General features: G+C 46.3%; 1 protein-coding gene across 2 annotated transcripts in view; it reads right to left on the reverse strand.

The window, feature by feature from the left end:
• SLIT3 (slit guidance ligand 3) overlaps positions 1-18770 on the reverse strand; it is a 717262-nt gene that overhangs the window by 231661 nt on the left and 466831 nt on the right. For both annotated transcript variants that reach the window (XM_043488926.1, XM_043488927.1), the window contains exon 5: positions 16318-16389. In XM_043488926.1, coding sequence (XP_043344861.1) covers positions 16318-16389 — 72 coding nt within the window. The remainder of the gene's footprint in view (positions 1-16317; positions 16390-18770) is intronic.

Genomic DNA, 18770 nt, shown 5'->3' on the forward strand with positions numbered 1-18770 from the left:
TCTTGAAGAGATCTCTAGTCTTTCCCATTCTGTTGTTTTCCTCTATTTCCTTGCACTGATCACTGAGAGAGATTTTCTTATCTCTCCTGGCTATTCTTTGGAACTCTGCATTCAAATCGGTATATCTTTCATTTTCTCCTTTGCTTTTTGCTTCTCTTCTTTTCACAGCTATTGTAAGGCCTCCTCAGACAGCCATTTTGCTTTTTCGCATTTTCTTTTTCTTGGGGATGGTCTTGATCCCCATCTCCTGTACAACGTCATGAACCTCTGCCCATAGTTCATCAGGCACTCTGTCTATCAGATCTAGTCCCTTAAATCGATTTCTCACTTTCACTGTATAATCATAAGGGATTTGATTTAGGTCATACATGAATGGTCTAGTGGTTTTCCTACTTTCTTCAATTTTAGTCTGAATTTGGCAATAAGGAGTTCATGATCTGAGCCACAGTCAGCTCCCGGTCTTGTTTTTGCTGACTGTATAGAGCTTCTTCATCTTTGGCTGCAAATAATATCAACCTGATTTCAGTGTTGCCCATCTGATGATGTCCATGTGTAGAGTCTTCTCTTGTGTTGTTGGAAGAGGGTGTTTGCTATGACCAGTGCGTTCTCTTGGCAAAACTCTATTAGCCTTTGCCCTGCATCATTCTGTACTCCAAGGCCAAATTTGCCTGTTACTCCAGGTGTTTCTTGACTTCCTACTTTTTGTTCCAGTCCCCTATAATGAAAAGGACATCTTTTTTGGGTGTTAGTTCTAGAAGGTCTTTAGGTCTTCATAGAACTGGTCAGCTTCAGCTTCTTCGGCATTACAGGTTGGGGCATAGATTTGGATTACTGTGATATTGAATGGTTTGCCCTGGAAATGAATAGAGATTAGTCTGTCGTTTTTGAGATTGCAGCCAAGTACTGCACTTTAGGACCCTTTTGTTGATTATGATGGCTACTCCATTTCTTCTAAGGGATTCTTTCCCACAGTAGTAGATATAATGGTTATCTGGGTTAAATTCACCCATTCGAGTCCATTTTAGTTCACTGATTCCTAAAATATCGACATTCACTCTTGCCATCTACTGTTTGGCCACTTCCAATTTGCCTTGATTCATGGACCTAACATTCCAGGTTCCTATGCAATATTGCTCTTTACAGCATCGGACCTTGCTTCTATCAACAGTCACATCCACAACTGCATGTTGTTTTTGCTTTGGCTCCATCTCTTCATTCCTTCTGGAGTTATTGCTCCACTGATCTCCAGTAGCATAATTAGGCACCTACTAACCTGGGGAATTCACCTTTCAGCATCCTATCTTTTTGCCTTTTCATACTGTTCATGGGGTTCTCAAGGCAAGAATACAGAAGTGGTTTGCCATTCCCTTCTCCAGTGGACCTCATTTTGTCAGAACTCTCTACTCTGATGGTGTCTAGTACATGGTCAGGACTCTATAAGAACTTATTACCTACTAAGAAGCATGTGTATCTGTGTGGGGTTATTCCTTCTTTCTTGAGAAAGCCTCTGTTTATTCTGAGTGTGGGGACAGAGGTTTGGGGGTACATAGGAGCATTTTGGGTAGTCTGGGTTTTAGAGGGATTTCATGACTGTACCCAAGAAATGCTATTGCCTCTAAGAGCAGAAAAAGAAGTTGAAACTTCCATAATAAAATGCTAATTAGCTATAAAATTCCAGAACTGCTCCTGGACCATGCACTGTGTAAATCAAGACTTACTCACCAGAACTTCCTTGTCTGGCTAAGGTAGTTTTCCTGGCAGACTTACTACTTGAGAGCCAGTCATCAGCATTTAGAAGAATTTAGGTTTGCCCATTGTGCCTGGAGACTGGTTATAGAGAGATTTAAAGGAGGGTGTTAGCAATGGCAAATAATAGCTGTCGTTTTAAATGGACACATTGTAACACACTGTCCATTCACAGAGCAGAATGCCAGTGGCAGGCAACCAAGCGCTTTACTCAGGCATGGCAGGCGCTGTGTATATGGATTTGTCAGTTTCTGGACAAGGCACTCTGAAACATCAGCTCCTGTAGAAAAGCACTCGAACCGCAAGCAGTGTCAAGGCTATCTCAGGCTCTGAATACCACCGGACCCGCACCCTGCACAAACAACCTCCTCATCTATCCAACAGATAATTTTTGAGCACTGTGGCTGACAAGTCTTCCCCACTGAGTTGGTAAGAACTATCTTTCCTGAACGAGCCATTTCCTTGAGACACAAAGCATCATCTTGGTGCAGCGAGCAGAATGCCAGATGGTACAGGAAAGTTGGTTGAACTCAGACCTGCTGCAGAGATCGCTAGCCAGCCCTAAGGATGTTGGAAAGATTCTAGAGCCACTCAGCCTCATTCCAGAATATGTCTCTCAGGCAACATCTAACTTCCTCTTTTCCTTTTCTCTGAAAGTGAGTCCAGCCCAGACCTCAACCTTAATATCCAAATTCTGGGCATCAAGACCCACTGTCAGTCTGACTCCTCTTTTCTGCTGTCCCTCACCAAAGCCTGGCTTCTTGACTCTGCTCCTGAGTTCTGTCTTGATAACAATAAAGCTTTGCTCCTCTATGATAGAAGGTAATCTTAAAGAATCATCACACTAAACAATCTGACCTAAAAAGACTGTCTGTCTAGCCGCAGTGATTTTTTAAGCCTTTCTTAATTAAAAAAAAAAAAAAAAAAAAACAGGACTCTTCATTCCACCAAAGTTCTTTATGAACCTTACTGTCTAAAAGAGACAATTTAAAAAATTATCATTATTGGAAAGCTACTTTTTATTTGTGGGCTCTAGGAGCACTAGAGTTTCTCAGTACACACACTGAAATCCACTGATCATAACGTGTCAATGACTTATTTTAACAAATGTAAAAACTGAGACCCAGAGGCTAAGTGGCAGCCTGAGGGCAGTGTTAGTATGGGTTTCCTATTGCTGCCAGAACAAATTACCCCAAATTTAGCAGTTTACAACAGACAAAACAAACATATTTTCTTAGCATTCTGGAGGTCAGAAGTTCTAGATCAGTTTCACTGGGCACATGTCAAGGCATGCTGCTGCTACTGCTGCTAAGTCACTTTAGTCGTGTCCGACTCTGTGCGACCCTGTAGACGGCAGCCCGCTAGGTTCCCGTAAGCAAGGCTATGTTCCCTCTGGAGGCTTTAGGGGCAGTCTGTTTCCTTGCACTCTCCAGGACTATTAGGTGGGTCCACATTCCTTGCGGAGCTTGCAGGATTAGGTGGGCTTCCCTCCTAGCTCAGCTGGTAAAGAATCCGCCTGCAATGCGAGAGACCTGGGTTCGATCCCTGGGTTGGGAAGATCCCCTGGAGAAGGGAAATGCTACCCACCCCAGTATTCTGGCCTGGAGGATTCCACGGACTGTATAGCTCATGGGGTCGCAAGGAGTCAGACATGACTGAGCGATTTTCACTTCACATTCCTTTCCCCACATGGTCTCTTCTCCCTCTGCTTCCAGCTCATGTCTTCCTTCTTTTATTTATTTATTTTTTTTTTTAATGTCTTCCTTCTTTTAAAGAACCTTCTGATTACACCAGGCCTACTGAAGAGCTGACTCAGAGGAAAAGACCCTGATGCTGGGAAAGACTGAAGCCAAAAGGAGAAGGGGGCTGCTGAGGATGAGAAGGTTAGATGGCAGTGACCAACTCAACGGACATGAATTTGACCAAACTCCGGGGGACAGTAGAGGACAGAGAAGCCTGGTGTGCTGCAGCCCATGGGGCCACAAAGAGCTAGACACAACCTAGTAACTAAATGGCAAATTGAAATAACCCGGGATAGTCTATCTAGCGCATCTTAATTTCACCACATCTGCAAAGCCCCTTTTGCTGATAGGGTACATGGTCACATGTTTCAGGGAATAGGATGTGCACCTTTGTGGGGGGGGGGGGTCATTATTCAGCCTATCTCAAACAGGCAGCAGTTAACAGCAGAGCTATGACCAACCCCAGAATCTCTGGGCTCCTGATGGGGACTGGGGGAGGCAACGGGTGAGGAAGATACATCTTTTATCTGAACTGTCTTATTCCTGGTCTATCAAAGGACCATAAAGCCATAAGCCAGAACAGGGCAGCCCCACTGGAAGAAAGAAGAGAAGGTGTGATGAAGTTAAAAAATCAGAGTTAGGGTTACTTTGGGAGCAGAATATCATAAATGTGAGCTTTGTTTCTGGGTATGTAGGCTCTTCTATCCATGGAATTCTCCAGGCAAGAACACTGCAGTGGGTTGCCATTCCCTTTTCCAGGAGATCTTCCAGACCCAAGAATTGAACCCGAGTCTCCTGCATTGCAGGCAGATTCTTTACCGTCTGAGCCACCAGGGAAGTCCCATGTAATTATCCAGGAAGGGAAGATTTAGTCTGTTAGATGTGATAATCTGAGCCAAATTAACTCTCAGAGATGGAATAAGGGCAGAAGTATTATTAATCTTCATAGCAATACCATGATGAGAGCAATACTATTTCCACTTAACATATGGGGAAACTGAGGCTAAGAAATAGATAATTTGCTTAAGATCACATAGGTGATAAAAGTCAGAGTTTGTTTGATTCCAGGCAGTCTAATTCAGGAACCTGAACACTTGACCATCTAAACATTCTCAGAGTTGATGCGGTTTATACTGAGACCCAGGCATGGGTAGGTTCTTTGAATCACAGATCTTCTCTGAAGGAGAGGAAACTGTTACCTTCCTGCCTTAGGCTATGAGACTTTTCTCACTTGTTTGCTCTATGGCACTTAAACTTGGAAAGTGTCCCTACCTTCTCTCCAAAAAGAAAAAAAGATGATTCATGTTGTTGACTCTGAAAAACTGAATAAACATAAGCTATTGTGAAGGGCTATAAAAGGTGAAGGGATTTACTTGTACATTTAAAAGCTCACCCTTCTCTGCTTGGCAGAATAGAAGGAGGAATGAATGGGTGGAGCACAGGGAATTTCCAGCGCAGTGAAACTCTTCTGTGTGTTACTACGTGGTGGATACCAGTCATTACACATTTGCCCAAACCCACCAAGTGAGCCCTAAGGCGAAATATGGCTCTTAGTTAAAATGTTCAGCAACTGTAGCAAATGTACCACACACAATGCAAGGAGTTAATAACGAAAGAAACTGTGTCAGGGGGCAGGCAGGGGTACATGGGAACTCTACCTCCCACTCACCTCTTCCAGGAACCTAAAACTTCTCTCCAAAAATAAATTAAATTTTTTTTCTACTAATTAAAAAAAAAATCTCATACTTTCCAGACAATCTCAATGGTCTTCTCAGAAATATTTTCCCAATGGTGACCATCACAGCTTGCTCCTGCCTGGAGTCTTGGCTGGCGCTGGAGACCACAAATGCTCTTCCAGGGCTCCCCACTGATCTGTACCTGCTGTTTCCTATAAGCCATCACCCTGTGCTTGTCAAATCTCAGAGCTTTTCCTGGATTACTCCTCAAAAACACTTCAGACTTGTCCTAGATTTGCCACTGACTAGCCTGGTTGCCTTGAGAGAGTTTCTGAAGTTCTTTGAGCTTCAACTTACCCACCTATATCTAGAAGCTAATAAAACTTTTCCTAATGATCTGGTTGGGCTGTTGCATTAATTAAACAAGATAATACCAATGAAGGCTTTGGGCAAACCACAAAGTAGTAGTGTTCACATATTTAAGACACAGAGTTTCCCTACTTTACGCCTCACTGGTATTTTCCCTATTTTAGGTTATGAGACTGAGAAACATAAGTTATCTGTTCAAAGTCACGTAAGTCATAGCAGCAAATCGAGAATTAAACACAAATATCAAGTCTGACTCCATAACTCATACTTTTTTTTTTTTGGACTTTTTATTTTGTATTGGGATATAGCTGATAACAATGTTGTGATAGTTTCAGGTGAAGGGAATTGGTCATACCAATATATGTATCCATTCTCCTCCAAAATCCCTTCCAATCCAGGCTGCCACGTAACATTAATAGAGTTCCCTGTGCTACACAACTCATACTTTTAATCACTCCACTACATTGACTCCAAATGAGATAAAGAATCAGAACAGCAATAGGTACTAGAGTCTCAAAGTGCGATCACCACTGTAATAATAATCTTCTCTCTTCTTAAGACCCTTTCATTTCTCTTTGAATCTGTAAGTCTCCAGGCAAAAGCTCAGTCCAACAGTGAATGTCTCATAGGACTGCTCAGCCCCGCTCAGAGGGGCCCAGAATCACTGCACCTTCTTGCCAGCCTGCAGGAAAAGATGTGACTCTAGTTTACATGCTTGTTGTAAACCCCTTGTTGGCTGTGCATATAGTGCTCAGTTCAGTTCAGTTCAGTTGCTCAGCCATGTCCGACTCTTTGCGACCCCATGAATCACAGCACGCCAGTCCTCCCTGTCCATCACCAACTCCCGGAGCTTACTCAAACTCATGCCCATTTAGTCAATGATGCCATCCAGCCATCTCATCCTCTGTCATCCCCTTCTCCTCCTGCCCCCAATCCCTCCCAGCATCAGGGTCTTTTCCAATGAGTCAACTCTTCGCATGAGGTGGCCAAAGTATGGAGTTTCAGCTTCAACATCAGTCCTTCCAATGAACACCCAGGACTGATCTCCTTTAGGATGGACTTGTTGATTCTCCTCACAGTCCAAGGGACTCTCAAGAGTCTTCTCCAACACCACAGTTCAAAAGCATCAATTTTTCAGCACTCAGCTTTCTTCACAGTCCAACTCTCACATCCATACATGACCACTGGAAAAACCACAGCTTTGACTAGACGGACCTTTGTTGACAAAGTAATGTCTCTGCTTTTTAATATGCTGTCTAGGTTGGTCATAGCTTTTCTTCCAAGGAGTAAGCGTCTTTTAATTTCATGGCTGCAATCACCATCTGCAGTGATTTTGGAGCCCAAAAAATAAAGTCAGCCACTGTTTCCCCATCTGTTTGCCATGAAGTGATGGGACCAGATGCCATGATCTTAGTTTTCTGAATGTTGAGCTTTAAGTCAACTTTTTCACTCTCTTTCACTTTCATCAAGAGGCTTTTTAGTTCCTCTTCACTTTCTGCCATTAAGGGTGGTGTCATCTGCATATCTGAGGTTATTGATATTTCTCCCGGCAATCTTGATTCCAGCTTTTGCTTCATCCAGCCCAGTGTTTCTCATGATGTACTCTGCATATAAGTTAAATAAGCAGGGTGACAATATACAGCCTTGACATACTCCTTTTCCTATTTGGAACCAGTCTGTTGTTCCATGTCCAGTTCTAACTGTTGCTTCCTGACCTGCATATAGGTTTCTCAAGGGGCAGGTCAGGTGGTCTTGACCTGCATATAGGTTTCTCAAGGGGCAGGTCAGGTGGTCTTGACCTGCATACAGGTTTCTCAAGGGGCAGGTCAGGTGGTCTGGTATCCCCATCTCTTTCAGAATTTCCCACAGTTTGTTGTGATCCACACAGTCAAAGGCTTTGGCATAATCAATAAAGCAGAAATAGATGTTTTTCTGAAACTCTCTTGCTTTTTTGATGATCCAGCAGATACTCAGAGAAGTTAAATATCTGTAATGATTTTTTTTTTTTTTTAAGAATTTTGCCTACAAATAAAAATGTCCCAGATGAGAAATTTTAGTGCTGGATCCAGAATAATAGTCTCTATTATCCTGAAAAAAAAAAAAAAAAAGAAGGCTTCTCTGGGCTGATTCTTACAGCTTTACTTTTATCCTTCTTTGTTCCAAGATATAATCATGCTCTTTCGCTCAGGGTTTTAGCAGTCCTCTAAGTGTTGGAGTCTCTTTGCTCTGAAAATCACCCACTTATTCATTGTTTATTGAGCATCTACTATGAACCAGGCATGAAACTAACTCTAATAAAACAGTGGGTAAGACAGCTTCTGCGTCAACCTCTGCACGGCTTGCAGGCTTCTGGAGCAGAAAGATGACTCAGAGGCAGTGAGAACTTAGGGTGGGGGGTTATGTGAAATATCCAATGCCCAATGGAGGACCCCTAACACAATCTATAAAATGGTGTAATCTTGGCCTAGAAGGGATTCTATGTGTTGCCCATAAAACTTCCAGTTCTAGACACAACTTCTGGGAAGGGGCACTCACCACCACCTTGCTTTTGTATAACGTGAAAGTGAAAGTCGCTCAGTCGTGTCCAACTCTTTGCAACCCCATGGACTCTATAGTGCATGGAATTCTCCAGGCCAGAATACTGGAGTGGGCAGCCTTTCCCTTCTCCAGGGGATCTTCCCAACCCAGGGATTGAACCCAGGTCTCCCACATTGCAGGCAGATTCTTTACCAGCTGAGCCACAAGGGAAGCCCAAGAATACTGGAGTGGGTAACCTATCCCTTCTCCAGCAGATCTTCCTGACCCAGGAATTGAAATGGGGTCTCCAGCAGTGCAGGTGGATTCTTTACCAACTGAGCTATCAGGGAAGCCTGCCTTTGGATAACACTGTATCATATCTTAAATAAACTGGCAAATTAGACTCCTTGTCTGGAGGAGATATGATACACTTTGGATAACACTGTATCATGTCTTCTCCAGACTAAAGGAGTCTAATTTGCCAGTTTATTTTACTATTGGCCTCGTTTCAGAGGATTTACTTTAATAAATCAGCTGGTATTTATTGAGCACTTACACTGTTGGCCCTGGGAGCAGAGCGAGCAGAGTGCTCTCGGGGAGAATGTATCATATCGCATACACTCTTTGTGCACCTGCAGGTCTCCTTTTGTGATGGTATGTCTCAAAACCAGGGGCTGCGCTTATTCATCTTTTTCTTTCCAGGACTTGCTTTGGATCTGGTGAGGGTAAGGGCTCCATGACAGTTTGTGGAAGGAGGAAGGGAAAAATGGAAGAGCTGTAAGAAAGAAGGAAGGAGGGGAGGAAGGAGGAAGGGAGAGGAGGGGAGGGGAAGAAAGAGGAAGAAAGGAGGGGAGGGGAGGGAAGGGAGGAGGAAAGAGAAGGAGGAGGGAGGAGGCAGGCAGGTGGGCTGCTGGGATTCTTTTCTTTAGACAGCTTATTTGGGTAGCACTTAGCATCCTGGGGTGCAGTCCAATTTCCTCCAGCAGCACCTCTGAACCTGACACACACAGCCAGGAATGCAAAGAAGGAGAGGCTAGAAAACTTGCTGCACCTGGGGAAGGTGAGGCATCGGCACCTGCTTGCCACCTGTGAGCAGAGTTTCCCAATTCTCCCTTCCAAGACACAACAGGCTTTCATCAGGAGAGGCAGGCACTAGTCCTGTCCTCTGTCTCCAGAGGCGCTTGGTTCGCTGTCCAGTCAGCCCCGTGGGCCTGCCAGCTTTCTCCCACTGCTCTCTGCAGTTTGCTGTTGCCTCTTTAGGTCCGCTCTGCCTGCTTGGATTCAGGACCATAAGCTTTCAACAAGTCTTCTCACTGGACAGCCTGACTTCAGTCTCTGCTTCTCAGTGATTCACCCTCCCCACTGACACCAGAGCTGTCTTTTTGAAAGAAAATCTGATTATGCTGCTCGTCTACTAAAACGTTTTCAGTGGCTCCCCCTTGCTGCTGCTGTACTGATCAGGCATTCAAGGTCCTCCCCGACCCCCACTCCCCCAGATTGCGCCTCCCCACCCTGCTATCCTCACCTCTATTCCCCATTCCTCTTGCTCACTGTGCATCAGCGATGAATCTCTGACAAAACTCAACTCTTTCACACACTTCTGCCCCTGTGCACAGGTTGGTGATTTTTCATACACTGTTCCTTCTGCCTGGAATGCCCTTCCCCTGGGTCAACTCCTACTCATCCTTCAAGACCCAACTCATGTCACTTCCCGAGTGAAGCCAGAATCAGGTTTGCTTCCCACATCTTTGTTCTCACCTCCAACAGAGTCCTGGCCCCTGTCCTGAACCCACTGATTTACTAGTTTGCCTCCTCATCACACTGTCTCCTTCTACAGTATTATTTTCATATTAAGTATTTCAACAATTGTGCATGATCTCTTATATGTAGTAGGCCAACCACAAATACTTGAAAAATGAAAGAACAAATACATTCATTTGATATATTTTTAGGCAATCTTTTTCCCTGCTATGAGCTGTTTAGGCACTGGGGATTCCACAGTGATTGAGATGGGCAGGGTTCCTATGTGCTCATGTTCATTGTGTCTGACATCAGAGACAGGGTGACAAATAGATGAACAGGATCATTTCAGAGGGCAATGCATGCTCTTAATAAATATAACGGGGTAGTAGGCTAGAGAGGGAGGGCAGTGGAGGCTGGAGAGCTGCCTCAGATCAGTAAAGTAAGGCCACTCTAGGAGGTGTGATGTCTGAGCTTAGACTAAAGCATCTGAAGGAGCTGACTGTGTGGAGTTCTGAGGGTTTAGCCTACCACAAAAAGGGAGCAGCAAGTGCAAAGGTCCAGTAAGAAAGAAGCTCAGGGTGTGTGTGAGAAGCACCAGATGAGTGAGAGGGGACCCAGACAATGCAGTCTTACAGGGCATGACCAACAGCACAAACTCTGTACCAGGTGCAGCTATGGAGTGAACTGAGCCTAAGATTAGCAGACAGAGATGCCACCAACCAATGGGCGGCCCCTGCCCCTCCCTCACCCTCACATAAGATTACTGCCTGCTCATGGGGCTGAGACAGCCCTCATTAATCTCAGGAAGCAGGAGGGCAGACTCGGGCAGTGCAGCAACTCAGACTAACTAGGAAACACAAAGGCCGCCCGTCCAGCTTTGTTTTGAAAGCGTCAATTCCAAATTCTGCTAGCTGGCAGAGACAGGGGTTATTGATTTTCCGTTCTGGAATGCATGTCCTACAGAGTCCTCGCAAATAGAAACTGAAAAACAGAGGAAAACATAACTGCTGAGAAAGAGAGAGCAAGGGGACATTTTTAAAAAACAATCTATACTGGTTTTGTCTTTTCCTTATTACGCTTTGTTGGATTGTGGCTGGTCATCTCTCTTTTTGTTCCAATTCATTTCCCCCCTCATTTCTTTGTCTTATAGTTCTCTCTCTCTCGTCTCTTTCTCCCCTTCTGTCTTTTTCCTTTCTGGGTCTTCACTGATCCCTAGCATGGTATTTGCATATTGAAGGCAGGGAACATTGGCATGTCAAATATTGGTCTATCTACAGGTCAGTATGCCTGAATGCCTCTTTTGCCAGAGCAATCTATCCATCTTATTGTCTCTATTTATTTTTTTGTGTGTTAAAGATGAAGATTCTACTTTTAAAATTTTATTATTATTTTAAAAACATTTTTATTGGAGTTTGTGAAGCAACTGAGCAACACGCGCACAGTTGCTTTGCAATGGTATTGTGTTAGTCTCTACGGCACAGCAGGGTGAATCAGCTACACATACACGCACATCCCCTCTTATTTCAACTTCCTCCACACTTAAGTCATCAGAGCACCGAGGAGCGTTCCCCGTGCTATACAGTGGGTTCTCGTTAGTTATCTTGGTATGAAAGTGAAAGTGTCAGTTGCTCTGTCACGTCTGACTGTTTGCAACTCCATGGACTGGAGCCCGCCAGGCTCCTCTGTCCATGGAATTCTCCAGGCCAGAATACTGGAGTGGGTAGCTGTTCCCTTCTCCAGGGGATCTTTCCACCCCAGGGATCAAACCCAGGTCTCCCACATTGCAGGGGGATTCTTTACTGTCTAAGCCACCAGGGAAGCCCCTGATGATCTTATTTACAAAGCAGATATAGAGACACAGATAGAGAGAACAAACCTATGGATACCAAGGGGGAAGGATGGGAGGAATTGGGAGGTTGGGACTGACATATATACACTATTGATACTATGTATAAAATAGATAACTAATGAGAACCATTGTCTCTCTTTAAATATAGAATCTCTCCTCTCCCAGGCAGGCACTATAGCAGGATCAGCCCATAAAACCAGCTTTGAGTAATTGCATAGAGCCATATCCCCAGCTAATCGCATTCTTTCTTTTCTCCAGAAAAGCAGGAAGCAAACAGGGGCTTCCTTCTGCTGCCTGGGTGGGGGCAGGGCACTAAATCCCCCCAGGACCAGCATGACACCAGTGCCTCCTCATCCCCACCAGGTTCAAACAGCCCCAGGGTCCTTTTAGCTCTGCCAATGAATCAGGCCTCTGCTTGCCAGCAGCCCCGTGGGTTACTTTCCTTCTTCCTTCTGCTGGCGGGGCTGAGTGGGGAGCAAGCTGGCTAGAAAGAAATGTCCATGGACCGAGTCCAGAAGATGGGTGGGTGGGTACTAAGTGCAGAGGCTTAGGCCCAACGGGGTCTGCTGACTTTTACTAAATTACATGCAACACACTAATTGAAACTCAGTTTTGTCATCTGGAAAATGGGGGTAACACAGTCTCTTCCTTCTTGAAGGGGAATGTCAGGACAAGCGAAGAAAATCCACACCAAGACTACAAAACCATAAACCACAAATAGCCAATTCTTGATTTTCTCCTCTTAATAGTATCAGGAATCGACAGCCTGATACTGCAATAATTTATCATCTCCTTAAGCAATACTAGAAGACTGTTACGTTCCCTGGCACATGGTTCTCAGATTGATGGCAGGGATATACATTCCCGAGGTTTAAAATTCGTTCATTGTCAGTCACAAGAGAGACAGTCCACAACTGGGTGATTGAGGTGTGGTTGGAGTAGGGTGTTCCCTTAACAGGTTTTATACATACATACAGTTTTTACAAACTGTCTTCTATTTCACATGTAGTGACACATATTTAAATATACAACTGCAGCCATCAACCTTTATTCAGATGCTTCCTTCTTGACCTTGCTCCATAGCTTGGGTCCTATACCTTCAATTGCGTGCCTGGATGTGTGAGTGTTCAGTCATGTCCAACTCTTTGCGACCCCATGGACTGTAGCCTGCCAGGCTTCTCTGTCCATAGGATTTCCCAGGCAAGAATCCTGCAGTGGGTTGCCATTTCTTTCTCCAGGGGACCCTCCTGACTCAGGGGTCGAAGCTGTGTCTCTTGCACCGGCAGGCAGATTCTTTACCTCTGTGCCACCTGGGAAGCCCCATGCCTCTAATTACCTACACTTCATTTTCTCTTAAGGTGAAAAGATGATTGAGCTTTACACCCTCTGAGTTAAACCAGAGATGCTGCTATGAGCACAAACTAAAGTCAGAGACCCAGCAGGAACAGGGTGGGAGGTCAAGTTCACCCATTCCCTAATGCAGAAAAGATGCTCCGCCCGTACTGTGGAAGATCTGACACTACTTTACACTCAACTCAGCATCTTCCAGCCTTGACCCTCCTCCTGATCTTTCACTCTCTGTGGAATGGGAGCTCTAAGAAGGCAGAGCTCACAGGCATTTCCCCCTAGAACTGGCATGCAGTAGGAGCTCAGAAAACATCGGAGGCTTCATGGATGAATGACTGAGAACTTGCCATCATTCTCTTTGTCATCTAAATATGGAACGTGTCCTTTTCCTCTTCTTTTCCTCAGTCTCTAATAACTCACCGATTGCCAGCTCTGCTGCCTTGGTTCTCACTGGCATTTTACGGTGGGACTCCTCCTTTTCACTCCTGACTGTGAGCCCTCATCCCCCATGTTGGACCACAGCCTCATCTCCACATCCCCTTCCCTTCCACCTTCTCCTGTCCTAGGTTCCTCTTCCAGGGTGAATGTTTCCCTCATGACCTCTTTCAGTTCAGAAGCTCTCCACCTTCTCAGTACCTAGCATGTTGTTGCAGGCAAGGCTCACCACCACCTGGCCCCCACCTCTCTTTCTGACCTGCTCACCTATTATTCCGGCGCATGATCTCCCTACTCTGCACACAGTATTTGCCTATTCACTCTGTGCATTCCACTCATGATTCCAGGCTCAGAGCAAGTCTTTATAATTATAACCACACTACACCGCTCTTTCTGACCTGATCACCTATGACTCTGGCTCATGATCCCCCCACTCTCACGAGATGGCTCAGCTTGTGGCCCTTGACACCCAGCTTGTACAGACTTGCCTCCCCACCCTGCACACACCATTTGCCTGTTCGCTCTGTGAATTCTATCGTCACTCTGTCTGGGCTCAGCGAAAATCTTCACAATGACAACAATGGAAGACAGCAGTAACATTAGCTACAACTTTCTAAGCACCTTCCAAGTGCCAAGCATAGCACTGCATTATTCAAACGTGGTATTCCATTCACCTTCACAAAAGCCCTGGAGGTGAAGTACAATTCTTACCCTCCTCTCACAGGGCAGAAATCTAGGCTCAGAGTGTCAAGTGCTGTACCTGGGTCACAGAGTCAGCATGGGGAACAGCTGGGTATAGGGCGCATGTCCAGCAGGTAACCAGCGTCACGGTTCTGTCCTGTAGGTGACACTGCCTAAAGCTAGTGTTCTTCAAGCTCTGACAGTCCTTCATGACGCATGGCCACTGGTCAGCTCATTTCCCTGTGGGCTGCTAAAACTCTGGATTTTCTCTCGGATGCACGCTTCTTGTCCCCAGTTACAGCATAAGTCACCTGAGGCCGTGACTCATACTTCTGGGCCTTAGAGGTCCTGGCCCCCAAAAGCATGCCGACTGATGAGAAGCATTAGGTAATCAGCCTCTTGTGCTTTGTTGGTTAATTCATCCTTTAAGCAGTGAGTTTATTTGTCTCCCCTGTTCCCCTAGATCCTTGCTGTTCAGGACACACATCCAGGTGGAGAAGGAGGCCCTGTCCATAGTTCGTGAGTTTGCAGACTCTTAACACCTTCTGCTCCTGAGGCCTTCGTGAAATTAGAGACAGTACAGGAAAACAACAACAAAAAACCCTCAAACCCCAGCAAACTATTGAGGCTGACTCTAAGAATGAACCACTTTCCTGAGATTCAAAAATGTAGTTAGTAATTACACAGTCCTGCTTATTCATCACCATGATTTACTTTTTATTAACTGGCTCATTTAAAATTACAGCCATGAAACAGGATAGATATACCCCTTTCTGTATGTACGATGTTAATTGAGGGCTCAACCATTAGGAAGATGGTTGACTTTGAGTTTGTCACTGTTCTTCTCTGGTCCTCAGTTTCTCACTGACCTGGGGAATGTAGGGCTCTGACGCTTTCCTGCTTTTCTGGGACACTGTTCAACACCACGTCTTATGTGCTCCATCTTGAGTCACAGTCTCCGCAGGCTTTGTTTACTCCTCCCAGCCCTCCTCTGCTGCTGGGCAGATGCAGCAGAGGCGGGGGGCAGCCTCCTGTCTGGGGCCCCTTGCAAAGTCCTCTCTGGCCCTTGCCCCCTTCACCCCAGGTGCCTGTGCCTCCACTGTGCGTTGCATGGTGAACACCTAAAGCTTTCTGTTCAGTTCTCAGCAAAGGAGAGGCAGACAGCCTCTATTGGGAAGCCATCATTAGCTTTCTGGCACACCAAAGTCCCTGCAGTCCTTATAGGGAAAAGTCAGAGCTACAGTAGTTTTTTTAAACAAAACCTCCTTCAAGACTTTTCAAGTTGGAGACAAGCCTGTGCAGGAGGCCAGTGGGCAGAAAGGCCTCCTCTGTGCCCCTCTCCACACTCAGGTTCCGAACACGTGGGCTCAGCAGGGTAGGTGGAAAGTTCCAAAGGCACGCTCCTCGTGAAGGGAGGGACCAGGAGTCCTGACTAGCGGCAAACAGTGGGGGCCAGGCAAGAAGCGACAAAAGTCACTTGGCAAGTTCAAAAGCAGGGTGACGGGACACTTCTGCGTCAGTTGCAGTAACGGGCAAGGGAACCCACACGTGATAAGGTGAGACCTGCACATGCGTGCACACAGACACACAGGAACGCAGAAAGGGTACATAGACTGGTCTACTGCGTTTGAAACTTCCTATGAATCAACACTTATTTCAAGATAAAAATGAAGAAAAACCTCAAGCACCCAGTGCAGTAGGTCTGGCTATGTCGCCCCAGGATCCTGGCACACAAGGCCTGATGCTCCCTCATAAGATCCTATTTAATAACAGTGAGATCTTCACCATCAAGATGTTCAGCATCATCAAGGCTCCCATTTGCTGAACACTTACTATGTTGAGGCACTCAGCATGAAAAACATTTTGTCATTTGCATCAATACCCCACCAGGCTATCTTCCCAATTTTATAGAAGGTAATGAGCTTGGGAGAAGCTGAATCGAGCCTCAGGCCACAGGGCTACTGTGGAACAGGAGTGTGACTGGGGTCTGGAACTCTATATTGATGCCTGGGGACGAATGATCAAAGAAAGAGACTCCATGGAGCTGCCTCGGCATTCTGGAAACCACTTCAGCACACCCCTCAATCTGTCCCAAAGGCAGCTGGCCCGAGGCAGCTCCAGGCGTGGGGATGCTGCCTGCCCGTCCCATGTCGCTCACCCTGCCTTTGCCCAGAGAGCCTGTCTGCAGGAAAGCAACAGAAACATCACTTACAGGTTCTTCACGTCGGCGATGCCGCGGAACGCCTTCCTCGGGATTCCCAGGATCTGGTTTTCGCTCAGATCTCTAAACAAGAAGAGAAGAGGCACAGGCGTTAAGGACCCAGCCAGGCTTTATCTGCATCTCATTATGATAACAAAACCCCTCTGGTGGCTGAGTCTGCGGTCAGTGTTTGGGGGACTGTTTAGTCTCAGGCCCCGGGCTGGCAGCAGCCCTCACATTGTTCCTCTGGAGATGGCCTTGCTGAAATGGTTAGCAGGCGGCCGCTGCCTCCAGGGCGGGCTCTGTGGGTGGTCTCGCACCTCCAGGCCACGAGCCAAGCGGTGGGTTAATTGTTGCACACTGCACCCAGTTCTGTTTTGCCACCTCCAAGAGATGACCCCTTCCTCCCCTCCCCCATGACGTCCCTCCCCCAGGGCAGGGTCGACACCTCTCCCTCTCCCATCTTCTCAGGAACTCTGCCTTTGTCATCTGAGATGGGAATGGAGCCAGGCCATCCGGATTTTCTGATGTGGGGGGAGGTACCATCTCTGCTTTTCTGGAGCCCCGGAGAGACTCGGCGTAGGGAAGCCACCTGGATTGTCTTAGGGATAGGTATGATGGATTCAGTATTTAGCAGTGTAACATGCTGTTTTGAGCAGGGAGGGGAAAGGGACAAAGTTCGGGTCTCAAAGCTGCTCAGAAACAAGTCTGTATCAGCAGCAGCGTCCTCTTTAAGAATCCCCAAAGCCTTTCTTGAGACCCATGCGTTTGTTTCGGTTCTCATGGCCTTCCAGCTTTCTTTTGTGCTGGACCAATTATATGCACCTGTTTTCATTCATACCCCAAGCTTGCCTGGGGTCTTAGTGAGTAATCAAGCATGTATTTGTGTATCGATCACGTCTATATATACAAATATATATCTTCCTTACTTTGAAAAGAACACAATAACTTTCAGATATTAAGGTAAAAAATGTCCTACCCAGACACAACCACTGTTACCAATTAGGAGTAATATATATATAAATTTCACCAATATGATCTCATAGTATATAGTCTGCTATAACCCTTTTTTCCCCCACTATATTGAGAACATCTGTTTCTGTCATTAACAGTACGCCGATGCCAACATTTTTAATGGCTGTACATCATCCAATTCTATAGATGGCTATATGATCCTACACTGTCAGGTATTTATTTATTTGCCATTTAAGGCAACCCTGGGATGAATTTTCCCAGTGCCCACACATTTTGAGGATGCTTGTTTGGCTACCTCCTTGGTATAAAGTCATATGAGGAGATGTGCTGGGTCACAGGGAAAATGTCTCAAATTGCCATGCTGTCCTAGAGGCAGATGGACATTCCCATGCTGAATTTCCATGGACACCTAATCCAAAGCTATAGATGATTCCAAATATATTTGGAAAGAGAAGTCAGACCACCATCCTCCACTAAAACCTGGGCCCTCTAAATTAACCATTTTGCCAGGGAGCAAGAGGAAACCTAGGAAGCAGAAGAGAGGTGTCCATTTTTCTGCTCTCATCTGCTGAGCTGAGTGGCCCTACTCTGAGCGGTGGAGAGTGGCCACTATTGGGCCCATGGAGACGGGGCCACTAGTGGGCCCCGAGGCCAGGCCTGGTGTGGTATCAGGTGCAGAGACAAACACAGAGGGAAGTCTTGGGGCTGAGTAACAGGGTGCTCCCAATCTCAAATCCAGTTTCCTCTGCCTGCAACTGATGTAAGTAAATTCAGATGCAGAGTGCGCCCCGCTGCAGGCTCCCCAGGCTGGGCCTGATTCAATGAGCAGGGCTCCAGCCTGCAGTCTGGGCGCTGAACAAAGCCCACGACAACAGCAGAGGTCAGGCAGTGTCACCAAGGCCACTCCCCTGCTTTCCATCAGCCTTCAAGAGAAGGGGGCCCAGGTCCTGTCATCCGACTCAGGCAACTTCCACCAGGCCTCTGGGCTGTCCCCGAGGCTTCGGCAGCCACAATGGGCCCCGTCTTTTCTGCCGAGTGAAGGCTGGCCTCCAGGACAGTGAGCCCCTGCCCGCTTCTCTCCCAGGCGTGGCTGCTGGCTCTGGCCACTCTGGGAAACCGCTCAGGCCTGTGGCAAACGGCTAATGATCGAAATCAGGGCAGGTGGAGGAAACAGGAGAGAGATTTAGGATGATCAGCCCTAAGCACACTTGAAAGCCAGATGAAGCGGTACATAGTCCAATAATGCATTCACCCTTTGAGTTTAAGGTACCCCGGTATACTGAACCAAGAGCAATTGTATGAGTATTCTGGTTTGCAGTACAGTGGGGTGAAGAGAGAACAGTCTTATTTAAGCAGAAAAATCTGATGGAGGTGCCAGGCAATCTCCCACGAAAGTGGTCACACAGACAAAATCCTGCACTGGGATGGGACGGCCACGTGGGTTTCCATTCACTATTCTCTTGCCGTAAACACACCCAGTCTTGCTCCTA

Source organism: Cervus canadensis, chromosome 16 (genome assembly GCF_019320065.1).
Source record: "Cervus canadensis isolate Bull #8, Minnesota chromosome 16, ASM1932006v1, whole genome shotgun sequence".
Lineage (NCBI taxonomy): Eukaryota > Metazoa > Chordata > Mammalia > Artiodactyla > Cervidae > Cervus > Cervus canadensis.